The following is a 27,013-nucleotide window of genomic DNA, read 5'->3' as shown; positions in this document are numbered from 1 at the left end:
GGGTCTGTCAAATAACCTGATCCTGAGTTGTATAGAGCTTTAATTGTTAGTACCAACACATCAAACTTGGTCTAGTAGCAAATTGGCAATAAGAGCCTATCCCCCAAGCAAGGTAATTTGTGGTAGTTTTCTCAAAGCAACCTTTCATGATATTAAAGTTGATGAGTGGAACAAAGTTCTGTAATTAAGGTGCTCACATTGTTCCTCAAACATGAGCCTCCAGCTGATGTTGGACTAAAACTCCCATCATCCCTACCTCACTTCATAAGAAACAACTGGGGCAGAAGCTGCCAAGAGGAAGGTTCTAATTAAAGGTGCAGATGACGTCTGTTAAGTGGAACTTCTCAGTAAACATAAAAGATATTGGGTAAGGGAACAGGCATTGCTAGGTTATATAGCTCAATATTAAGTCCTTAATTAAACCACTGTTTTAATTCCACTTCTAGCCAATGGCAGAAAAACATTTCTTCAGCCGTGCAGTAGCAAGGATTTTTTGGGGGGGGGGGGCAGAATCAACATGATTGGTCAGTTAGTTATTTCTATTGTTTAACTTGATCGTGAGGGAGCAGCTGCCCCCCTGCCCACACCCATGGCCCTCTCCACCAATTACATTTCTGGGGTCTGAGTTTGCCTATCAGCAATACAGCTGTGTTCCTAACCCCTTCACATGTTAACTAGCATCATTAGAGCTGACTGCATATCTCCTACATAAAGGAGATGCAGCTTCAAGCATTCCTGCCCTGCCTTCCTTGTCCCATTGCTTACCTCTTGCTTGCTTGCTGTGGGAAAACAAATGAGAGCCCTGTGAGAAATGGGATCAGGGCAGGAAAAGAACAGTGGCTGTGTGTGTGTGTGTGAGAGAGAGAGAGAGACAGACAGACGGACTCCAGGTTGTGACCTAAGCATTTTGGAGAGAAAAGTAAGGAGGTGAAAAACTGATTTCAGTATGAAGTTTCAGTGCCAATTTCTCTGGGCAATATCCAACTAAACCATACTCAAGAGAATACTAACTTGATTTCAGTGGGTCTACTTAGAGTATGACAACCATTAGGGTATCACCATTTTTCTCTCACATAGCTGAGGAGCAAGCTTTAGACCATGTTCTCCAACCAGTAACAGAGATAGGAGTGCTGAATTTACTTCTCCTATTCATTATGATATGTTATAATACAGCAGCATGACAGAACAGTTTCACTTTATTTCTGAACCCATTTAACTGATGGCAATGAGGGAACAGAACAATATTGATTATTTTTCTTTGCTATGTAAGGTATTCAGATGTTTCATTAGGTTATTAGTAGTTGTTAGCAATATCCCTGTGCACCTACCCAACATTTAGAAACTATGTGTATCTCAATATGATAAGACTTGGAAATACAATTATTTTTTATTTTGGAGATGTGGGGAATACAGCCCACTGCACTTAATGCAAATGTAAATGTATTAGTAATGAACATGATACAATATTACCAGCTTAACTGTGTGTCCACTTTTTAAAGATTTCTGGCTGCAATCCCACATAAACTTTCTTGTAAGTGCCTTTGAGCTCAGTGGGGCTTAAGTCAGAGTACACACATACTGGACTGCTCTGTCGGACATTCTTAACTTTTATAACTAAAGCTAACCCAGAAGAATACAATACAAGTGTTGAGGTAAAAAATAATAATTAAGTGACAGAGACCATTTATTGCCTGAAAAAAATACATATCTTTTATAATTAAGAACTAAACAGGGCACATAGACAAAAATAAATTGTAGTATGTACATACATTAAAAAGGATAAATAGCATATATATATATATATATATATATAGTAATACTGCAATACATGCCGTTGTGTATTTCAGGCCCAGAAGTTTCACCGTGTACATTAAAAGGATAAATAAGTGCTAATATAAGACAATTTTTAGTGTAAACAATGTCATAGGCTTACAATAAGCCAACATACTCAGGGCCAACATAATAAAGCACATATTGCCTCTCTCACCATCGTATACTATTTAAACTTAACTAAACATGTATTCACAAATACAATTACAAGATAGTATAAAAGTAGACAATTTGCTTCGCATTATTAACACACAACAAATACAGGCTGTAGGTTCCAAGGCCTTTCTATAATTTTCACAAGGTCCTTTATGGGGATGCTGTAGGGACACCTACGGAACGACCCTTCCCCACACAGGCAGAGTCCACTGGCTGAGAGATCCCTGAAGGGCATGACAGAGCTCTGGTTTCACCCGTTTGGTACATGGATATACCTTTTAGGGAATGGGAGATAAGAACATAAGACGAGCCGGCTGCGTCACAACAATGGCCCCTCAAGTACAACATCCTGTTCCCACAGTGGCCAACCAGATGCTTATGGCAAGTCCACAAGCAGGACCTGAGATCTGTATTCACCGTCCAGCCCTTTCCCCTCAACTTGATCAAGCAGGCTGGACAAAGATGTAAGAAAAGTGCACAGGCAGCCTCATTCCTCAGACTGTCCTGACACAATGCTAAAAGAGGAGAAACAAGGCTCTGTTATGTGGAATAGGTTCTCCCCACCCCCCATTTGAGGACACAGTGGTCACACAGGGAAGGGCCGTGTCCATACTAATATTCTCTGCACATAGTCCCAAACACAAAGGCAATGTAATACCCATATATTCTGTGGCCAGCAAATGATGTTGTCTATCAAAAAAAGTCTGCTCTTTCTGCCCTGGAATGGCCAACTACGAGAGTGCTGGCACACGGCAGTAGCATGAGGCTGTGCAGTTTAGAGGGAAAGTCTTGGCAAGTGATGAACAGCTTCTAGGTCTTATACTATGTACTCTGATCCAAGAATCTGTTAATGTAGCTGAAGCTATAAAGATAAAAAATAGACCCAAACCACTTGCTAAACTGCTTTATTGTTCACTTTCATTTCTGTTTGGCTTCAGAATTTGATTGTCAAGACTCGCACCCTAAGCAAGGCTAGAAGTCAGCAATTCAGCCCCGACTTCAAAAACCAGATTTTTCAAAAGGCATTTCTATCTGCATCTTTTCATTATAATTTCACATATTGTCCTTCCTCTACATGTTTCTCAAATTAGTACATGATTATGGAGGACCATGATTTTCCTTAAAAAAAAAAAAAAAATCTATGTTGCAATCCTGGACATAGTTCTGACCTCCTTCTACTGCCCAGCTCTGCTCAAGATTGTAGCCTCAATGCACTTTTTAAAAAGCATGACAGTCATATTTTTATTATTATTATTTAAAAGCCTATGAATCCAGCTAGGACTAATTACTGGCAAATTCACTGGCACTGCACTTTATTGTAAGCCCTGTTTATGAAGAGAGAACTTTATGTTCTCCACTTGGCTATGAAAATTTGAGGATTCTGGAACAGTACACACAGAATTGCTCACATTCTCGGATTTGCACTTTTAAGAAGTTATCCAATACCCCCATATAGCATTAGGTTAATTTCACCCTAACATTATTCTATTGGCTGACAGGTAGGGACTCTCTTCTGTCTGTTTCTAACCTACATGAAAGTGGATCCTGGCAACAATTAGCCTCACTTCTCTTTTTTCTAGCCAAAAAAAGGTATAATTTACTCTGAATAAGATGACCTCAATACCATTTCCTCTCATATCATGCAACTACTTTCACATTCCTTCCAGGATCTCTCTTAGATTCATCACTTTTGTAAAATGTGGAGGCCACATTGCTCAATGACTTCAGGTTAAACGGCTGCAGACATTTCAGTTGCAGTGCACTCTTGAGATGCTATGCTCTCCCCATGTTGGAAGTTTGTGTCTGGATTGCAGGATATTTTCAAACACTTATGGACGGTGAAACCTGCAGTAGATAAAAAGAAAAATAAACCTTTATTTCAAAACCTTTCTTCCTGTTCCTGGAGATTTAGCATGGGTCCAAATATCTGTAAAAGCCAAAACATTCAAATTCTGTTTTCTTTGTATATGACTTGAATCTGTATTTCAAATGTGTTTAAGACTGAACTGAGCAACATGGATATAAAATGCCTGCTAAAATGTTTAAATCTCCATGACTGACAATGTAAACGCTTGCTTCTTGGCTCTCTGTGGGCTGCTGGATCTGGAATAATGTTCTAATAATTACAGAGATTGGAAGGATGACAGTTGAATGGACATTTGTGGAAGACAGAAGGCTTAAAACTTGTGATTAATTTTGACCTCTTAAAACTGGGGGGAAGAGATGTTGATGGCAATCCTTTATTTAGATTACATTTAGAATGGTTTGGTAATCCTTTTTAATTTAACAGCAGGATGCCTTCCCACTTTGCCTATTACTTTAAATTAGGGGATTGGCAATTGCTTTGGAGATGGGGGAGAAAGTACTTTGCATTTCCTGTCTCTTACATACTAGAAATAGAGCTTTTTGCCTTGCTGCATGAATTGTAAAGAAAAGCAATGTTTAGGGAACAGGAGGTGCAAAAACCTTGTGCTTTGATCATGTCAGAAGCCACTCTCAGAAACACAGACAACATGGGCTTCTGTAATGCCTACATTTAAAGCAGTCCACCAGAGGAACCACTTTGTAAGGTATTTAGACTCTTCTCCTGTCTTTAGTACATTTTATGCATTTATTTGAGACATTTAGCACATAGTGACTCGGGATGCCCCACTGGAAAAACAAACTGAATGGGTGGTATGCCAGTATCAGCCACCACTGAAAGTTACAGCAATGTGCAAAATTGTTCATGTGCCAAAGAAATATGCTGAAAAGCAGCAGAATGAAGCTAGCATTCCAAAATGCAACTTGCCTACTCCAGTGGTACCTCTGGTTACGTACTTAATTCGTTCCAGAGGTCCGTTCTTAACCTGAAACTGTTCTTAACCTGAAGCACCACTTTAGCTAATGGGGCCTCCCGCTGTTGCTGCGCCGCTGCTGCTCGATTTCTGTTCTCATCCTGAAGCAAAGTTCTTAAGCCGAGGTAATATTTCTGGGTTACCGGAGTCTGTAACCTGAAGCGTATGTAACCTGAAGTGTTTGTAACCCGAGGTACCACTGTACTGGTACAGAGTTACTGCTGCAGCCCTATGTGCTAAGAAGTACAGTCGTACCTTGGTTCTCAAACGCCTTGGTATTCATACGTTTTGGCTCCCGAACACCACAAACCCAAAAGTGTGTGTTCCGGTTTGCGAACGTTTTTCAGAACACGAACATCCAACGTGGCTTCCGACTGAAGTGCTGGAAGCTCCTGCAGCCAATTGGAAGCCGCGCCTTGGTTTTTGAGCAGTTTGGGGAGTAGAACGGACTCCCGGAATGAATTAAGTTCGAGAACCATGGTATGACTGTAATGGTGCACAGAGCACAGTTGGACAAAGCAGTATGGCAGGCCAGACATGGTCAACTTCCCTCTTCATACTGGGCTCTGCTGTTGCTATATTCAAATAAGCTATTCATTCCAAAAAGATAACTACAGCCAGAAATTTCTGAAGGGTTCTCCCCAACCTAATGCAAGCCCTCCCCTGCCCCAGCTTTAAGTGAAGTTCATATGTGCTACATCAGTGAAAGCAGAGGCAGGGACAAAAAACTGTAGATAAATGCAAAGCTATCAAGCTGGCTTTTATTTGTCAGGAAAAGAAGTGAAACAAAGCAGATGAACTTTGTCAGGATGCTGATAGCTCATAAAATCATAAAAAAGTTATCCATGTTCCTGTTTGTGTATAGTAATTTCTGCCAAGACAAGGAGGACACTGTGCAGGTAGCCCATACCTCAGGCCCTACTGCCACAATCATTTGTACCAAGAAATCAAGGACTAGGCTGAGGTGCGGGTTTTTGCTGCATCAGGGCCAGATCTAGAAATCCTTCCACACTTAAAAGATCATTATTTTCAAACAATGGCAAATGACATACTTGCATGATGACCTTTTAAAACAAATGTCACCTGGCAGCCATATGTGGCAGGGTGTGAGGGACTCAATAAGCTGCTTTTCATGCCTACCTGAGACTTCACAAGGGTGTGTTTGTTCAAGCACCAGGCAGGCTATAACATATTGCTAATAGCCTGTGTTCAACAAGGTGAACCACAGGTTGTAAACCTGGTATATAAGGAACCTAGTAAGGTATCAGAAAATATTGCTTCTGAAAATTGAAATACAATCTGGGGGTTTGTATTTCAATCTGGGGTTGAACCCCCAAGTTTCCTTACCTTGTAAACTGCCGACTCTCTTCATGTACTTCCATTTCGGTGCTTTTAAATTCATTTAATTCTTTCCTTATTGCTGCCTAGTTTAAAAAACAAAGTATGAGATAAGACTGCGCGCGCGCACACACACACACACACACACACAATGTAATAATGTAATGAATATATATTTTATGTAATCTATTCACCATTCTGGAAAGAGCAAAGTATTATTTTGTGTCTAGCCCATTTTTATGTCTTAACATATACAGTTAAACTTCTGTTCTCTTCATATCTCAGTGCAACCCCATATTTAGTCAGTTTGAATATTATACCATGCAAAGTTGTACACCATGATGTTTTAAGTGTAACTAAAACGACAGACCCACCCCCCGAACCAACAGGTGAAATCCAATACCTAATCCAGAAAGAGACCCCCAAACCCCACTTTAGATTTTACATCTATGGACTTGTTGCTGAATAGCTGCAATTCAGGGCTGCATCACGTGTTCCATTTACATGGTGGTGTTGGATGATCTTGCTCTTATGTCAGTTCTTTTACAATACACAAATACTCATGTCTATTAAAAAAAATGTGCACCACTGATCTGCTCTCACAACCTCAGCACACCTACATTCTTAGGTGTGTTTCACAAGACACAGGAAATGACATACAAGGCCCTGCTATGTTGTCTCAGCTCAAAGTCAAATTTTTCTTCCCATCTTCTTTATCTAAAACAGTATTTATGGTTCATAAGATAATTCCAATAGAAAATGGCTCTAGCTACAAAGAGTGCTGGGAATAGATGTCTTGCAGCAGTAGAGACAGAAAGGGAACCAACCACCTGTTTAATGGGCATCCACAAAGTGATTATAGCAGAATACAGTTCTAGTCTAGTGGATGACTAATACTTCATGCATAGCAATTGCAAAGAACTGCAGGATTCCTGCCTTTCTTGACGGAGGACAAGATATGAGGCATGTAAGATGAATAATGCTTCCTGTCTAGGAATTAGCTCCTATTTCAGTTTTCTGTAACATCAGGTGAAATATTTGGACATTCTAGGCCTTTGTTTTCAGGTGGCAGATTATTAAAAAGCAAAGTAGCCATTCAGTGTACTTTACATTGGTAATGAGAGTTGACATTTAAAAAGAAAAACTAATCACTTTCCTATCTCTTCATTTATTCCATAGTAATTTTCTAAAAAGGCTAGCTATCTGCGTACAGCTATTACCACAAATACTTTTATGATAATCGCTGCTTTTCGCCCCCATCGCTCCATGAAGGTCATAGCTACTCTTATTCTATGCTTGCATTTTGTTTTTTGAAAACACCATTAATATCTCTCAATAATCCTTTATAAAAGGCATCTCATTAGAAGTAGAAATCTTTCAGTGCAGGACAGAATTGCAGCACGAAACAATTATTATGCTGTGTCACCACAATGATATATCTCTAACCGCAGTCTCCTGTTTCAGAAGAGGATTATCTTGCATAATTCTCATAGTGATGTTGAAGCATAAGAGTTATGCAATAGCAAATGAAGTGTTAAGTACCAGAACAGATATCTCCTACTTTAGCATATTAGGCCAGAATTAGAGACCTCCTCTCATATTCCCCTCAATACAGTCATGTGCGATTGGGAACCTTGACCCAACCAGGGTTTCTAAGCACATATACAGGCCTTACATGTATAGAGTTGCATATGTTAAAGGTAAAAGACCTTACTCACAACCCAATACATAGTGGGGCCAAGTGGGTGCAACATGGTGATTAAAAGCTGTGGGGCTTAGGTATCAGCACCTAAATAGAATTTAGATTCTCCTTTTTCTGACAGTGATGTTCAGTAACGCAAAACTGTCAAGAGAATGAAGTGGAGCAAGGCACTGGAAACTTGCAACATGGCGATGTCACATCATGAGTTTTATGTTACTGAACATTAGGTGTGGGGAGAGGAAGTGGAGGTAGAGATGCCAGGCTGCCTAGTTCCAAACTTAGTAGCATGAATTTGCTCCCTGGAATGCTGGAAGAAGCGGGAGAGGAAAGAAGGCTGCACGCACCTTGAGCTATGGTTTAAAGTAGGCATAGGCAAACTTGGCCCTCCAGATGTTTTGGGACTACAACTCCCATCATCCCTAGCTAACGGGACCAGTGGTCAGGGATGGTGGGAACTGTAGTCTCAAAACATCTGGAGGGCCGAGTTTGCCTATGCCTGCTTTAAAGCAACAGTAGGGAATCTTTTTCAGCTGCAGGGCTGCATTCCCTTCTAGGCAACATTCTGGGGGTACATTCCCCACCAGTGGTGTGTAGGGCCAGAAGAAAAAGGGGACAGAGCAATGACCGCAACTTTTACCTTTGTACAGTAGACTCATTTCTGCACACATTCAATCATTCCTCTTTATCCTCCAACCAGAAAAAAAATAGTTGAGGGAGCTCAAAGATAATATTCCACCCAAGAAGGGTATGAATTAGGCTGGGGCTGGGGGCTAGGATGAGAGGATACGGCTTGAAGAGAACTCCCAGGGCCAGACAGGGAGAGTCCCTGGGCCAAAGGAGAAAATACATCTGGTCGGTGTATTTTTCCTTCTAGATGGATGTGCTCTGGCCATGGGTACATACATATATTTGGAAGCAACCTCTGCTGCAGGAATTAGCAGGAGTCTCTGCTGGAAAATATAAGGGCAAAGAAAATTTCTGAGATACAGAAACAAAGTTGCATTTATAATCCATATTTGTCTCTTGCCTTGTCTGCCGGGGTTAACCTTGCCCAGGGCTTGTCAGCACGGCGATCATAATCTGGAGAATCTGTTACTTCCACATACTCATTAAAACGCAGGATTCTTCTTGCTTGCAGCTCAGCCACTGTTGGTCTCAGACTGAGCTGTAAAAGAAGGCTAGGTGAACAAACCAAAGGAAAGCAGAGCAAGGACTAATGTTGGAAAAGACACACCCTGCAGATAAGCAGGACCCAGTTTGTTATCAGGATACCCAACTTTTCATGTTGGTGACATATTATTTAGACATGCATCGTTCCACGAAACAGTAATTCGGTTTTCCTAGAAAACCAGTGGACTACCCGCTCCCGTTCCAGCCCTGGGAGGAGCATGGGGAGAGTTCGCACAGCACAACTACACACAGCAGTCGACACACCAATGTGTTGTGTGTGACACACCATTTGGAAATCTCTGGGTTATGGAAGACATTTTGCGTACCTTTCTGCTGAGACTGCGCTTCAATTCTCTTTTAGCTTCTTGTTCCTCTTCTTCATTCTTTTCTGTTTTTAGATGTACGAGAGAAAAGGTAGGAATAATTAAAAGGAATGTTAACTACTGTATAGCACTAGGCTAGTTTGAGTACAAACACTTTCAACTTTATTCCTAACTCATTCTGGTTTCCTCCCAGCATGTTACAGTCACTGTCCCAGATGAGGAACAGTAGATGGGCAGCCTTCATTATTACCAATCAAAGTAGAGAGAGCAAGAAACCCAAAGAAGCAATAGTTAAACTGAATGTGCCATGAATAACCTTAGGCAAAGTGGTTGCTTTCAGACATCCTGCGTAACAAGCATCCATCCTGATTTGTTTGAGGGGAGATGATGTTGTATCAGAGCCAGTGTTATTGCACATTTTCTAGTATATCTCCCCATCACTTTCCTTATTGAAAAAAGTCCAGTCTTTGGGGGAAGCAGGTTTGTTGCACAAGACCTCCCAATCCACTATAATTGGGAGCCCTGAATTTGCTGGCATGTGATTGAATCCCACCTGAATATACCAACAATCTGGAAGCACCAATCCTGTAAGGTACGCTCATAGCCCTTCGTCTTGATCTGCCAGCACCCCTTTTTATATAGTACCATGCTACCTTCCTGTTTATTTAATTTCACAGGATTTTTGTCCACCTGACTGACTGTTGGTCGCACACAGTTCAGTTTTGTGCTCTAATGTAATCCAACAGCATAAAACTGAATTTTCCATCATGTCCTCTGGGGATTAGTTATGTTTATATAACTTTGTAGGCTTGCTAAGGAAATGAAAAAGAAAAGACAAACAGAGCTCTGGGATACTGGAATACTACAGAAAGCAGATTCTGTCTGCTGGTTTTATATGTAGTGATAATCATTAATATTCTTCAGCTGGCACATAGAGCTATGACGTGTTTCTAGAAAGCTCGTTTTGGCAAGATGGCAAAGCCCACAGACATCAAGGCTCCAGATCTGCAATTTGCTAGATATACAATGGGTATTAATGAATCTTGGTGCTAAGAAGATATTTAACCTTCTTGCTGTCATGCAAACTGCAAACTAGTTGCATAGGCAATATGCCATGGTCACAAAACAAGATGTTTGATTCAAGCAGCTGTACAATGTTATAAGCTATCTTCATTCACCTGTCATGGCTCAGAATTCCGGAAATGTCTCTAAATTCATTTGACCCAGATTTCAGGTTGGCATCTGATATGATCATGCACTATCTTAGAGTCTCCAAGAAAAAGAAATTATTTATAGATAATACATAACACACACACACACACACACACACACACACACACACTGCTCTGCTTACGTCTTAGGATGTTTCTTTGTTCTAGTTCTTCTGAAGTAGGCCTCTGGCTAAGCCTCCTGCAAAAAGGGAAAATAATGCATATTTTCAGTCACTAAGACAGAGAACTGAAATGCAACAGCTAAATTTATTTTCAAACCAAAAATGTCAAATGCCAGTTTATACTAATGGTGGCTGTATCAAATGTGTTGCTGAATGGGATTAACATGGGTTTAGATGCATATTTAGCATTTACTAAATACTAATGTGCTTATCAAGTCACATTTAACCTTTCACAAGATCAGCTATGTATCTGAATTTTTTATTTCATAAAATGCATATAACTGCTTGATTGTTCAAAAACAACCCTCAATATCATAAAGCAAATAATCCATTAAGTAACAGTGGGAGACACTCATTTATAATAATAATAATAATAATAATAATAATAATTTATTATTTATACCCCGCCCATCTGGCTGGGCTTCCCCGGCCACTCTGGGCGGCTTCCAAAAGAATATTAAAATACTATAATACATCAAACATTAAAAGCTTCCCGAAACAGGGCTGCCTTCAGATGTCTTCTAAAAGCCTGGTAGTTGTTGTTCTCTTTGACATCTGGTGGGAGGGTGTTCCACAGGGAAGGCGCCACTACCGAGAAGGCCCTCTGCCTGGTTCCCTGTAACTTGGCTTCTCGCAGTGAGGGAACCGCCAGAAGGCCCTCAGTGCTGGACCTCAGTGTCCGGGTAGAACGATGGGGGAGGAGACGCTCCTTCAGATATACTGGACCAAGGCCGTTTAGGGCTTTAAAGGTCAGCACCAACACTTTGAATTGTGCTCGGAAACGTACTGGGAGCCAATGTAGGTCTTTCAAGACCGGTGTTATGTGGTCTCTGCGGCCGCTCCCAGTCACCAGTCTAGCTGCCGCGTTCTGGATTAGTTGTAGTTTCCGGGTCACCTTCAAAGGTAGCCCCACGTAGAGCGCATTGCAGTAATCCAAGCGGGAGATAACCAGAGCATGCACCACTCTGGCGAGGCAGTCCGCAGGCAGATAGGGTCTCAGCCTGCGTACCAGATGGAGCTGGTAAACAGCTGCCCTGGACACAGATTTGACCTGTGCCTCCATGGACAGCTGTGAGTCCAAAATGACTCCCAGGCTGCGCACCTGGTCCTTCAGGGGCACAGTTACCCCATTCAGGACCAGGGAATCCTCCACACCTGCCCGCCTCCTGTCCCCCAAAAACAGTACTTCTGTCTTGTCAGGATTCAACCTCAATCTGTTAGCCGCCATCCAACCTCCAACCGCCTCCAGGCACTCACACAGGGCCTTCACTGCCTTCACTGGTTCTGATTTGAAAGAGAGGTAGAGCTGGGTATCATCTGCATACTGATGAACACCCAGCCCAAATCCCCTGATGATCTCTCCCAGCGGCTTCATGTAGATGTTGAAAAGCATGGGGGAGAGGACAGAACCCTGAGGCACCCCACAAGTGAGGGCCCAGGGGTCTGAACACTCATCCCCCACCACCACTTTCTGAACACGGCCCAGGAGGAAGGAGTGGAACCACTGTATAACAGTGCCCCCAGCTCCCAACCCCTCAAGACGGTCCAGAAGGATGTTATGGTCGATGGTATCAAACGCCGCTGAGAGATCCAGCAGAACTAGGAAACAGCTCTCACCTTTGTCCCTAGCCCGCCGGAGATCATCAACCAGTGCGACCAAGGCAGTTTCAGTCCCATGATGAGGCCTGAATCCCGACTGGAAGGGATCCAAATGGTCCGCTTCTTCCAGGCGTGCCTGGAGTTGTTCAGCAACCACTCGCTCAATCACCTTGCCCAAGAATGGAAGATTTGAGACTGGGCGATAGTTGGCTATCGTGGCCGCATCTAAAGATGGTTTTTTAAGAAGCGGTTTAATAACCGCCTCTTTCAGCGGGTCTGGGAAGGCTCCCTCACGGAGGGAAGCATTCACCACCCCACGAAGCCCATCGCCCAGTCCTTCCCGGCTAGCTTTTATAAGCCAGGATGGGCAAGGATCAAGGAGGCAAGTGGTTGGTTTCACTCGTCCAAGCAGCCTGTCCACATCCTCGGGGGTAACAGATTGGAATTGATCCCACACAACTTGACTAGACAGGACTCTAGCACTCTCCCGCCCCGGCCCTGCTCCCACGGTGGAGTCTACCTCTTCTCGAATCTGAGCGACTCACCATCCTCAGGCAATGCATGAGGGAATCTGCTCAGATGATGCAAGAAGAAAATAAAAGGTTAGATTTCAGGCAAAAGGCTTAGAAAAACATGCTCAGTTAAAGCAAAATGCTCTTTATGTCAAGTAACTTCAGAAGTAGTGCATAAAAGTTTTATCAATGTAAGATGTGAATTGATCAGAAAAATTACCCAACAAGATGTCTGAAGTTCAGATTTTTCAAGCCAGCTAAGTACTTGTCATATAACAAAACAAAGCAGCAACCACTTGCAGTTAAAATGATTCATACCTGAAATGCTATTTGTTTGTTTTGCTTTATGTATTTGGCCTAGCTTCTATCCAAAACACATGAATAAGCAAGATGGGAATGCGACCAAGATATCAGTGATCAACAGCTGTATTATTTTTGTTGCGGCTTTGTGTGGGGAAGTGTTGAACAATAGCAAATTCCTTCTACTGAAAACAAATAAAGTCAGATCAAGTGTCATAGCTGTAGTGGGTTCATAATTATGAAGTGTGATTTATTTTATAATGTTAGGACATGCCTCAGCTCACAGAACAGGAAAACATCTGGGTCAGACCCCAGACCTGCCTCCATTCTCTTTTCCCACCCCCCAAAATGTGCTCAGATGACAACCGATACCTCACTAGCTTTGTGCCAATCTGATGTCTGATTTCCTGCCTCTCCTCTTCAGATGTTCTCGGCAAGATGTTTTTGTCTTCCAGTTCTTTTTTCGATGGCCTGTTGCCAAGTTTGATTGCAAGAGTATCCCTACGGCGTATTTTGCTAGCTAAAGAGCCTGGGATGGAATGGAAGAAGAGGATAAAGGGAGGGAGAGGTTCATTGATTCATTCATATTTGGGCTTAAACATGCCAAATCCCAGCAAAAAGCTTTTTAATGCAACGCATGGACACTTTCTATCTTTACGTTCTTTCAATGGAGGAAATTTAATTAGCATCTGAAGCAAAATACTTTTGACTTACTTCATGCCCACAAGAATTTGAATAACTTAGAAAATAACAACCTGCCTGCTAGGGTGCAGTCAGAAAGTTCACAAACTTTCCCCAGTGCCTATGAAAGAACTTGATATAAAATCTCAGCTTTAGCAACTTGCTGCATAGTAAGAATGCAGTTTCAGTTCTCTCATTAATGCATTTGCATTTTTTTAAAAGATTGTCTTCAACAATAATCAACAAGCAATTATTTCTAAACAAATTTATAGCATGCATTTATTATTATATATTTATCACACTGTTTGTTTTTAAAAAAGTTATTTTAGTGGTCTCAGACAAATCCAGAACAACAAGTTTCTGGATGATGATAATATGTACTCAAAAAACAAATGGAACAAATCAAAACCCTTTGACCCCTATGTACATTGATTTATTTAAGTGGCACGTATACGTAATTTATTATTTAAGATATATTTATGCCCACCCTTTGCCAAAATAGTCTTCTAGGATAATACTAAGAGTCTTCTAGGATAAAACTAAAATACAGGATACAATACACAAATAATAACAATGTAAAATAGACAGGACACCAGCAAGTACAGCATTAGGATAGGCAATTAATAGGAATCTCAGATACCACTAAGAGCAAATAAAGGCCCAGGCATATTAACCTGGTACCAAAATGACCTATATGTGGAAAAAACTTTAATTTGGGTGCCTATTCTGGGCCAGCACCTAGTTTGAGTGTCCTCTGCTCTAGCCTCCTGCACCACCTTGTTGCTTCTGCCCATGAACTTGCAGGAGGGCAGCAAAAACAGGGGCTGCCAAGCAGCCTGGTACCGAAAAGAGAAGTGTTAGGCCAAGAAGTTGCAGCCACCACAATGCCCATGAACTTGCAGGAGGGCAGCAAAAACAGGGGCTGCCAAGCAGCCTGGTACCGAAAAGAGAAGTGTTAGGCCAAGAAGTTGCAGCCACCACAATGTTAACTTTCCCCAAATGCCTCTGGCCCACATATCTGAGCCCAGATACATTTGGGAGAAATGAAGGCGGCGATGACTACAACTGTCTCACACAGGCATGTCTTTCTTCATGCTCATTAAAAAAAATCTTTTTAAAAAATGTGTAAAACTGCAATTAGACTGCATGAAAGTTCACAGAACATGAGACTTCTGTATGAAATGGAGTATCTAATTTGACCTGGGAGGAGGTCCAAGGGAGCAATTTCAGCAGACACATCTTTGCTGAAACCTGAGAGAGATCTGGAGGACTTTTGTCTGGGAATCTAAACCAGCTTCCCCACCCCACATCTCTGACCTTCAACATTAGCAGTATGCTACAATGCAAGACTGCTGCAAGTCAGTCTCTATCAGCGCAGTCCCTCAACCTGCAATCACAGTATAATAGTGTGCTACACTGTAGGGTTCATGCACCTGCACATACACCCTGCTGCAACAGGTAGTGTGCCATCACCTCTGCAGTTCCAACAACTGAAGTAAGCAAGGTGGTATTCCTTAACTACGTAGACGTTTGTCTGGGTAAGGGTTTGACTTGATGGAGGATCCCAAATAAAGTGGAAGTTGACTCTTCTGACAAGGCGGTAGAATTCTCTGCTCAACAAGTATGTTTCCCTCCCCCTTGTAAACATGGCTTAATGGCTTACTTTCACTACCATCATCATCATCTTCATCATCTGTGTAGAGTATTGGCCCATCTGAATCAGAGTCACTGGTGTGATTCTCTTTGTAGCTCTCACTTTCTGGAGTGTTTAGGGCTTCAGAAGGTTCATCTGTTGGGGCAGGACTTGGTTGGTCAGGGCTCTCTTTCTCCTGATCTTCTTTGGTAACAGAACTGCAGATCCACAGGGGAGAAAAAAAAAACCTGTAGTACGTGACACAAACACTACAGAAACATGACACTGAGGCTGTTTACATGCGTGCAAACCTTAGGAAAAGGCTGTGTTCAGACATAACACTAAGTCCCAGCTTGTTTTAACTGTAGTATGTTGATCAGCAGAGTAACTGTGCCTTGTTTTGCATTATGTTTAATTTTATAGCTGCTTTTGCTTTGCATTTCTAGAACTATGTAAGAATTAAACAGGATATTGGATTTGGACACAACAAAAAACCATGGTTGATGCAAGCTGAGATTCATAAACCAACTTCAAGCCTTGGTTTCACATTCTGCTTTGCTGGCCACAAACCACTGGCTGATGTGGGTTCAAACATACAAATAAATCACAGTTAATCTAAACAGACCATGGCACAAGCCAGGACACTAAGTCAAGCCAGCAGACTTTTAGAAAACAGTAACCAGAACTTAAACCTAAAAATGAGTTGTTTCTACAAAGCACACAGAAGGGGGAGATAATAAAACAACACTATGTAGATTAGGCTAGAATCTATCATGAACCAAGACTTCTGCTTGGTGTTACAAATGGAGAAAGGAGGATACTAGAACAGTTGAGGATAAGTGTAACATAGCCTATGTGGACTATGCAGACATTATGGGAAGTATAGGTAGCTTAATTAATATATTTAGAACTCTACTTGTACAGAGCTTTGGATTCCTTAAAAGGTCAGCTATTTATAAACGGATTGCAAATTTGTAGCTCAGACAAACTATGCAGATAAATTTTAAAATATGCAGATCGTGGGCAAAATAATGTAATGCCAAATAATGGTTTCTCCATCCTTTGGGCCATGCAAGCCACCCCTGGTTTGAATGTGGCTTCCAATTCTGGTTTAAAGGCAAACTGTAGTGTGTTCCCAGTTTGCCTGGTTTGGATACAATAGCAAACTATGGTTTGCTGCAAACCTAGCAGTCAGTGAGAAAACTGAAGGAAAAGAGAGAGCTTGTGAGCTCCATGTTTTGGTGGACTTTCTTTCATTGGAAGTTTTTAAGCAGACTTTGGGTGGCCATCTAGTATGGATGCTTTAGTTGAGATTCTTGCACTGCAGGAGGCTGGACTAGATGACCCTTGGGTCTCCTTCCAACTCTACAGTTCTATGGTTCTATAATCACTCCAGGGGAAAGTATTTTTCTGGGTGAAATACTTGATTAGTTTCTAAATGGCATCCTGGCCTTATGCTGCGGAATTGATTTTAAGTACATAATGAGAGCTTTATTTATGCAAGATCTGGAATATATATATATCACAAGATAAATAGAAAGAGCTTTAGATTAGAAAAGGGGTAAGCTGTGCCATGTTCCTTTCTAAAGGAATATTCATTTCTTTCATTGTTGCACAGCAGAGCACCAGGCAAAATGCAAGATCCCAATACCAGGTTTCAGCAAACAAGGCAAAGCAAAGCTGTTTTCAAGAAGCACGGCTTGCTACTGGATAGAAGCATTACCAAGGACAGCTCCTTAAATGCAGTCAGCCTCAGAAATGGGGCCATGTCTACCATACTACACCATGTTGGAACAATGAAGTCATTCTAAAACAGAACTCTGAGCCTCATGATATATTCACTCAACCAGAACCATGAAAAAATTTTTAACAACTCTTATGAATGAACAAACAATATGAATAACATATCTCCAAATAAATGGTGAACTGTAATTTTGGAGCCCTATTTGCAAACTTTCAAATATATATTTGAAACTCAAAGCAGTCTAACCAAGTTATTTTGTATGCTTGGCAATTTTGCTAAAGCTTTTGTTTTGAAAGTTTTTTGTGTATTTTTTTAAATAAATGAATTGCATAAAATCCTGGCTCCCTCTCTTTCACTTTTGCTTGTGGTTATGAAAATATAATTAAAGAAAGAGAGAGAAAATTAGCAAAACCTTTCTAAGTTTCAAAGCATAGTTCAAACTTTAGGTATAGGAAAGCCTATTTAAATCACTCCACCATCTCCCTAAATACTACTGCAATGTTGCTCCAAGTTATCATTAGCTACCTGAGAGCATGTGGTCTTACCATTCTGTGTCTTCTCCCTCAGTATCCAGGCTATTGTCTAGGACAGCACTGCTTGAAGAGCTTTCACTATCTGCTTCAGTTTTCATGTGAAGATCGTTAGAATCTGTGCCAGGGACAGACGGAGCTATTTCAGTGCTAACTGGCACATCTTGTGTGTCTGAGAAACCAGGGGGCTGAGAGCCTGGATACAGAGATGGGATGAAGGGAGGAGGGGGTGGTGGCGGAACAGCAGGAGGGGGAGGAACAGTAGCTGTGCTTGGCTGCGTTGTGTCTCTAGCTTCAGAAATAACAGAGAGAGGCTCTTCTGGTTTAGAGTTTTCCACCTTTGCTTCTGAGTTGCCTACTGCTGTGTTTGAGGTGGAAGAAATGTCCCCATCAGCAGATGTCCTAACGGTCACCTGCTTTCCATGCTTCTTCTTGTCTCTGGGTGTCCCTGTGCCTGTTTTGCTTGACGTTGGCTCTTTAGAGGTTTTAGGGCGAGATGATGTGGATGAGGGAGATGACGACGATGCCTTGGAAGTGTGCACTTTTTTTACGTGCGAGGAACTAGCTGAAATGGGAGAGAACATACATGTCATCATTGCAGAAATGGTTTCCTAAACACTTTTTTTTTTGTGGTCAACATACGTTACGTTTCTGCAATGGGGTTCCACCCTATTACTGGAAAATCTGAAGCTAAACGAGCAGTATTGGCAACTCTAAAGTGTAATAAGCACATAATTATTTACAGAGCTAGGGGACACATTTGACAGTAGTTAAACAAGAGATCTGACTGCCGGTTCATGTCCTTTTTTCCTTCCCCTGCCCATCTTGTACCAGCTTTAAGCATTATATTAGCCCAGTTTGCACACCATAGTAAACTATAGTTGATTATTTACCATGATTACGCCTTGCATGAATGCTTTGCTCTTCCCCATGAGTGCATGGAGGTTAAATAACACCAGATCCTTGGCTTAGTGTTACATCCAAACCAGGGATATAAATGTAGGAAGGTGCCTTTCACTGATTCATATTGTTGGTCCATCTAGTTCAGTATTGTCTATACTGACAGGCAGAAGCACTCCAGGGGTTCAGGCAAGACTCTTCCCTGGGACCTTCTACATGCAAAGCAGATGCTCTACTATCGAGCTATGAACCTTTCCCAAAAGGTGAGTAATGATTAGTAAGCCAAAAGGAAACCTTGGCTAGTCATCAATCATGGCTTGTCATCAATCATGCTCCATGGCTTGGAGCAAACCAAACCACAATCCTTTGTTCAGAAGCAACACTGATTTTGTTCTCCCCAGCACAAGCAGGGAGGGGCAAAGTGGATGTAACTGTCTCATGCACAGCAAGTCCTCTTTTAAGGCTTGCCATGACATGCAAACACTTCCACGGGTACCAAAATTAGCTGTAGCCAAGGCTAATGAGAGTTCTTGCTTAATCGGAATATGAAACAATGGATTGATGCCTGCTAACATTGATAATGTTGGAATACTTAGATGTAGTTATTATTTTTATTTATTAAATTTATGTACTGCCCTTCATCTGAAGATCTCAGGGCAGTTCGCAGCATAGAAAGGCAAGGGGTATGAATTTATGCAAGATTACACAGCTTGCTTAGCCATAAAAAAAAGGATTGGGATCAATCATCAGCTCACTGGGAGATGGAAGAACAGTGGGAAAATTTCATCTCACACATCCTCTGGTAAAAATGGTTGGACTTCTTTTTGCTTGTTTTTAGAAGTTCCCTTTCTTTCTTTTTACAACTGATAACAAAACCAATAAACTCCCTAAGCACACCACCCAACACTTTCAGATCTGATGTAAAGTACTGCATTCCTGGGGTGCCACGAGCAGCTCAAATCCCTGCTACTGCTGAAACAAAATGCTAATCACATGCTGCCTGTTACTGTGCCTCTAAGATCAGGCGTGGGTAATTTGCCTCTGCATTTCACAGGCTTTTTCAATGTAATCTGCCATCCTTGGAAACTTAATGTTAGAAAAGGTTTCACAAACTCATTATTGCTACGGTATTTTTGAAATATTGGGAGAGGGAGGAAATCAGAATTGAAGCAAGTAAAGAGAATCTAGTCTTCACTGTGTCTTAAGCTGCATGATTTCCAAGTCCTTTTATAAAGACTTTCAGATGCTAAACTGTGTTTGTCCCCCGCCCCCCATTTGAAGGAAGCAGTTTCGAGGGAGGGGGATACCACTGAATGTGTACACAGTGCATGGCAGTATGCATTTGGCATTGGATGTAGGCGCCTTTTTAGGGTGCTATACACACAATGCCATCCCCATGTTGTCCCTGTCCAACCATCTGTTGATCTAAAGTACATTCTGCAGGCATGGTAACAACCCGTTTTGTGATGAGAATGCACTTCTCGAGTACAGAGAGAGTTGCTTTTCAGGTCACTTCCTACTGGGAGCACACCTACTGATCTCTGTGCCTCTCACCCTCACCACGTTTAACTTGTCCAGGAATCAAATAATCAAACTTGGAAGCAGTACAGCAACTTGGTTGTCACTTGCTACTTCCAATATATATCCTCTGTATATCAGGACATCAACAATGCACCAGTTTTTAGCCCCTCTTTGGAAAGAATGAGAAAATGATGCCATCGCATGAAGGGGTGTACAATTACAAGTCGCTGTTTACAAAAGCACACTTTGGAAAAACAACCGCTGGGCATTTTAAAGGCTACATGTGTACACAGCTATATCCACCAATGGCATTTTGGTAGTGGTCATTATAAAGGCGATATGCAGTCATTAACCCCACAACCCTTGGCTTCATCATATATTCTTGATTTAGCTGTCAATACTGACCAATCCTTTGCGGGGGTTTCTTTTGGTTTTTTGTTCTTTTGTTTTCAAATCGCTATGCAGGAGGGCTAGAAATGTACATTTATTCTAACCAACAATTTTCAAAATTTTAATAACAGAGCATGATAACCACAAAGTTTGCTCTACATGGGGCTGTGTGTTGCCCAGCCATGCATTACAACACCCAAGTCTTATTATCATCAGATGCAAAGCCAACGACTGTCATCTGCCTGTTTCCATGACGTTGTAGCGCTTGTTCAGCTGAATGCATGCTAATGTCTGGAAGTTGCTGCTCCCTGTACTTTTAATGCCAGTGGCTGTGGCAAGGAAGCAATAGCCAGTGGCATTTATTCGGCAGTAGAGTGCATTAGAAAACAAAGTCAGTGAAGAGTTAGCTACCGACAAGACACACACTGTATTAGTATTTCTGACATCGAAAGCAAGCAGTAAGCGCCACAAATCCAAAGTTGGGCACCCGTATGTTAATACCCACAGCATGCATTACGGAACGACCAACCTGTGTGTTACTCACCAGCTTCTCGGTTTGCACCACGGCTTGTTGGCTTGGCAGGCGGTGCAGAGGCCTGCTTGGCAGGAGCCTTGCCCTTTTTTTTAGCATGTGGCACTTCGTTAGTCTTATGGCTAGTGGCAGCAGCAGTAGCATTTTTTGGAGGTATGGTTGCTTTTTTAGCTTTAGGCTTAGATTTAGGAGGTGGCGGTGGGGGGGCACGGGGTGCCGATGTTTCGGAACCTTTAGGAAGAGGTTTCTCTATGGATGAGAAAGTGAACAGAAAGCAACTGACAAACAGACGACAACTGGCAGGATGCCAAACAAAGAAACAAACACATCTCTCCAAACTGCTCCACCTCTTGAGAATCAGCAACATTTCTGATTTATTTATTTTTTTAAAGAAAGGAATTGCAGCCAAATTACATCAAGTCTGTCTAGTACATCTCCCAGGTCTATCGTGCGGCCCAGAGAGGCTCTCAAAATGCAGAAACAAGGGAACAGCTTTTAAAAAATAATTCAGTTCCCACTGAAGGAGGATAGTGTCATTACAATCATTTCAGAGATACTTCTCAAGCAACCAAAGCTCAATTTATTCCAATTCACCAGACCATATTTGGATCTCTACCCCATTCTCAAGAGATAAACAGCGTTATTATTAGAAATAATTAGTATGTAAAAACCAACAGTATGTGAGACAAGTAAATATAGTTGTGCGTGTCACGTGTGACCAGGGCTGCCAAGAGACAGGTACAGGGGTTACTGATATAACAAGATCACAGCTAGCAGGAACCCCAGACTCTCGAGTTTTCATTTTAAAAACAAGGGTCTCTAGCTCTCCTAGAAAGTAAGTTATGAAGTAAATATGCAGGTACCCTTCTAAGTGACTTCTTTGAGATGAGGCAGCCTTGCTGCTCCTGCCTTTCAATGTTCAATGAGTGAAGTAACAGCTGTAATTGACACTGGGCAACAGGAATCTCTAGGATCCTAAGGAGCTGTTGTTCTCCCCTCCTCTTTAGTACACTTTTCCAGCTTCTGTTTCATCTACTACTCCTTGGAATCTCCAGTTTGCCTTTCCTTTCCACCTAGCAACCAGGATGCCTCATTCTTGTGATGGGTCTGTCTGAGATCAGGTAGCTCCTAGCAGCTCTTTTCTGCAAATACCAACACACAGTAAGTATAGGTGGATGTTGAAGAATCCCCCTCCCCCCCAAAAAAGGCAAATGTAAAAACTCTGCAGAGGCTTAGGTAGTTTTCCCTGCATGCGCTAAAGTCCTGGCACTCATTAATAATTCACTGTATAGTTCACTTATTAATATTAATTAGATTTCTATACTGCCCTTCTTCTGAGGATCACAGAATCATAAAATTGTAGAGTTGGAAGGGAGCATGAGGATCATCTAGTCCAACCCCCTGTGATGCAGGAATCTTTTACTCAAAGTGGGCTCAAACCCACAACCCTGGGATTAAGACTCTCATGCTCTACCGACTCAGCTAGCCAACCTCAGGCTCACAGAGCAGTTAGCAATGCAAAACTACAAAAATATATACCATATTAACAAACAAAAACAACAGTCCCTCTAGTTTAAAGGCCATGGGTTGTTGATTAGTCTGAGAGATGAGGAATGTCTACTCAGAAGTAAGTTTATTTGTGTTTAATGGGGATTACTCCCAGGTAAGTGGGTATAGGATTGCAGTCTAGAATTTGGTTTAGGGGTAGCATTGAGAAAAGCAGGGTTCTTGTGCATTTAACAGCTGTGTGGAAGGCAGAAATTAAACAAGTTAAACCTCTTGTAGTATAGAAATACATTTATGGGGAAAGCTTCACTTGTTCACACTCTGTCTGTCAGATATTTTATTATATGTGTGGCCGCTGATTTATTTTTGGACTCTGCTTCACTTGTAAAATTTACATATTAGACAAAGCATATGAAAATTTGATGCAAATCTGTGTCCTTTCTGCATGTGGGTCAGAGGGCCCAGTTCACATACAGTGGACTGGGCCCAGAAAACCCTGCTGGCTCACCTAGTTAGTAGTATGTAAGCATGGTATGGAATCATGCCAATTTTGTTACTTTTTGACTCAAGTTCCCCTCTCACATTATCATTGGTAACCCCCTAAATTAACTAGCTCTTCTGCTACCAGTTCTAAGCCAAATTACAATTCTAAAATGGTATGTGCTCAGCTATTACAACATCTGTGTAGGACAGAAATCATTTATACTCAGTGTTGCTTGATACATGCTGGGTAATTTTAGTGTTTATTTCTTTTTCTTCTTTTGAGAACATGGTATTTCCTAAAGCATATGACAGATTTATAAAAGATTTAGGGCAAGATCACTTATACAGCATGCACTCAATAATCATATACCCAAAATACAAGCAGATGAAAACCTGTCAGCATGTTCTTATTATTTTGGTACAAGAGAAGTTCTAAACATGCCTCTTGGAGGGTTGACACCCCATCATTATTACTAATAGCAATACTCAAAATGTAGAAAGCATCTGCAAGGCGACAAACTTCGGAAGCATTTAACATTTCTAGAATTGTTTATCAGGAACAGCTTTGCTTCCAAAAACACTCTTAACTCTTTCTGTGCTCAGTGTACCAGTCTACTATGGCCTAATCATCAAGGCATTCAGCATTTCATTATTACAGTTCTGCTCATTTTCTGTTCTTTTTAAAAGTCCCATTCCTGAACATGAAAAGAAATCAGATATACAATTCCACCACTAGTTATGTATATTTAAGTCCTACTGAGATGAATATGGGCCGAGATCAATATAATCGTGAGCACAGAAGAACCATGAGCAGCATTGCAGACCCGGGTTGAGTAGGAGTAGTTTTAATACTTTGTATTTATAGACAAAAGGTTAAAACAAACAAACTCAAAAACCTCAAGCAGGCAAAGGGCACATAAACCTATCTGCTACAACACAGACCAAGTGAAAAAAACCACCCATCTTCATGCATATATCATGTGAAAGGTCACTTGTCTTTTGATGTATTCTCAGGAGAATACGCTCTATTTGTATCTAGCAACATTTTTTTGTAGGAATTGCACTTGTTTCTTATTTCACATGGCTAGAAAGAATCCTGGATTAGGCTGCTAGTTTTGTTTGACACACAGCATTTGCCTTTTAAGATTTCAGGCACAGCCGTCATTCATTTCAGTGAGACTGCAAGGAGCTCCTTCATAACGATAAGATACAGATGAGCAACAAGACCTCATAAATGCACATATGTACACGATCACATACTTTATCAATTAATCTGGAATTGCCACCAAACTTTTCCCCTGTATTCATAAATCACCAATGTTTATTAGGATGCACCTATTAGCATGCATAGAAAAAAATTTAATCACCCCTTCTGTTACCCTGACTGCAGGTACAACAGGGAGGTGATATACTGTTGTCTGTAGTTATCTTGAATATGTACCGTCAAAGAGAAATCTGTCATGTTTCTTCATCCATGGAAATGTATGGTTAAAAATGTTTAAAACTGCCTTGAGGGGTCAGACCTAAACTTCAGTACAGTCCAGCACTGTTACCTATGGCAACAAGCAAATTTCTCTGGGAGGGCTACAAGCAGGGCATGGAAGCAATGACTTTCTCCCCTAGATTTTTTACCAGGATTTGGTATTCAGAAGTGTACCATCTTTGATCACAGCAGCTTTTATGGAAAATGGGTACTGACTATTCATGACTATTATATTTGAGAAAACAATGTTGTGATTACCAGAAATATTCTATTTCTGCTATGAAGTGCTTGAAGCTATGAAATACACCAGTCATGGTAAACAGTTAGATGCAGCAATGCATGTAAATAAGCAATCACTGCCTTCTTTCCCTCTGCAAGATTTAGGAATTATTTGAATGAGTATTACTTGTCCGATGGATCTCTCAAGTATCTGGAGTTATCCCTCAAAAATGCAGAACATTTGCCCATGGAAAGACATCATGGTTGGATCTCCTGATTTCTCTGTATTGAGTTAAATGACTGGTGGAAGGGAGGCTCTAATTTTGATCAGACTAACAGCATTCCAGAATCTTCAATTTGCCTTGTTGTGAAAAATATACAGGTAACCCATTGCTCCAATCAAAATTGAAGCCTCCTGTCTTCTGTCAGACTACAATCAGAAATGTCAGGAGTTTTTGATGTTTCTTTGTCATTTGGCCCCAAGACTACATGAAGCAAAGTTCCATTAATTGTAATAAATCGTAAGCTAAATACAGCCTTCATGTCCAGCAGCAGTATTTCTCTGAATACCAGTTGATAGAGGCAAACATCACAAGATGGCTAGCATCTTCACTTTCTGCTTGCGGACTTCTGGTCCACCACTGAGGAAAATCAGAGTGCCAGTAAGGATGGACTTTTTTGCCTGATCCTGAACAGCTGTTCTTATGTTCTTACTGATTTTCTCACATAGAAAGCAAATAACAACCTGGTGGCATGCACAGTACTTGTAGTGCCAGCTATAGAACAGCAGGGCACCCACTTAAAAAAAAGATGTTTCCATTAGTGTATTGTGTATTTTCCTTTGTAGAAAAAGTTCATAAATCAACTTTTGGTGGTGGTGGTGAGCTTCTGTTAAAATAGAACTAATATTTGTTCACCATCATCTTGTAGTCTGTAACTGTTCCATTCTACACACGCAGGAAGTTTAGTTATAAACAAGCAGAAAAAGTTATATAAATGCTTTTGTATGATGTACATCCTGCCCTTCTTTGAAGGAGCTCAGGGTGGTACACAAGCCCCCCACACCACACCTGCTCTAATGTTAGCCTCACAACTTTGGGATGGAGGTTAAGCTAAGATTCAGTGAATGGCCTTCTCGTGCAATTCTAATTGCCTCTCCTTAAGCCACAGACAAGGTTCCATTCATGTCTGGTAAAACAAAAAAAATCTGCTCCTCTTCCAGACCTACCACCTTTTCCTCCACTTCCAACGAGACCAACTTTATGTTCCATTTTAAATTTGTATTTCTGATTGAAAAGATGCCACTTAAAAATATTAACTGCCGTCTTGTTTCTGCAAAGCCTATCTCTACATTGGCTTCCTTGTTGCTATAGGCAGAGTCATTTTCAGTATAACCGTTTACATAAATTATCTACTCATGTTTTTAAAATGAGAAATCAATCCAGATGAGTTGCATTTTAAATTACCCTTTTTGCCATCTTTTCTCTCTTCTGTAGCTGGTGGTGCTTTTGCTGATGTGGAGCTATTCTCTTCTGCGGTCTTCGTGACATTTTCTCCCTGTATGGCTTCTTCAGTGATTACTATCGTGTGGCCGTTTGAGGTTTCATAATTTACTGTTATCTCTCCATCTGAAATAAATGATAACAAAGTTATTGCCTTACACTGACAATGTATGTAAGCGCTTCCCATTTACAGGGTTGCAGCATACAGCAATGAGCCGCACGCTTGATGTACATAAAATGTGATGAAGCTATATTGGAAAGGGAGGAAGGGAGGAAGGAATCTACATTAACAAGCACTTGAATGCCTAGAATACAGTGGTACCTCAGGTTAAGAACTTAATTCATTCCAGAGGTCCGTTCTTAATCTGAAACTGTTCTTAACCTGAGGTACCACTTTCGCTAATGGGGCCTCCCGCTGCCGCTGCGTGATTTCTGTTCTCATCCTGAGGTAAATTTCTTAACCCGAGGTACTATTTCTGGGTTAGGAGAGTCTGTAACCTGAAGCGTCTGTAACCCGAGGTACCACTGTACTTACATTACCAGAACACTAATTGTCACCTAATATTTAGCTCTTCCTAGTCAACCTGAGCAAGCCACTGTGCACACAACACCTTTCCCCAAAATAAAAGGCCCCAACATGTTGTAACATTGCCTCATAGAGGAGTTGCTTCATCCTTTTGATCATTTTGGTTGCTCTTTCCTGCACCTCTTCCAGCTCTATATCTTTTG

General features: G+C 41.3%; 1 protein-coding gene across 4 annotated transcripts in view; it reads right to left on the bottom strand.

Moving 5' to 3' along the window:
• Window positions 1–1,647: 1,647 nt before the first annotated feature.
• PHACTR2 (phosphatase and actin regulator 2) overlaps window positions 1,648–27,013 on the bottom strand; it is an 88,825-nt gene continuing 63,459 nt past the window's right edge. For all 4 annotated transcript variants that reach the window (XM_080998566.1, XM_080998567.1, XM_080998568.1 and 1 more), the window contains 9 exons: window positions 26,249–26,410; window positions 21,104–21,340; window positions 17,764–18,313; window positions 15,505–15,692; window positions 13,533–13,689; window positions 10,711–10,766; window positions 9,360–9,421; window positions 6,171–9,028; window positions 1,648–3,831 (listed from right to left, as the gene is read on the bottom strand). In XM_080998566.1, the coding sequence (XP_080854692.1) occupies window positions 8,867–9,028; window positions 9,360–9,421; window positions 10,711–10,766; window positions 13,533–13,689; window positions 15,505–15,692; window positions 17,764–18,313; window positions 21,104–21,340; window positions 26,249–26,410 (1,574 nt within the window). In that variant the 3' untranslated portion in view covers window positions 1,648–3,831; window positions 6,171–8,866. The remainder of the gene's footprint in view (window positions 3,832–6,170; window positions 9,029–9,359; window positions 9,422–10,710; window positions 10,767–13,532; window positions 13,690–15,504; window positions 15,693–17,763; window positions 18,314–21,103; window positions 21,341–26,248; window positions 26,411–27,013) is intronic.

The sequence above is a fragment of the Podarcis pityusensis genome (genome assembly GCF_964106645.2).
Source record: "Podarcis pityusensis genome assembly, chromosome: 3".
NCBI lineage: Eukaryota > Metazoa > Chordata > Lepidosauria > Squamata > Lacertidae > Podarcis > Podarcis pityusensis.
This window is presented reverse-complemented; position numbering and strand designations above follow the sequence as displayed.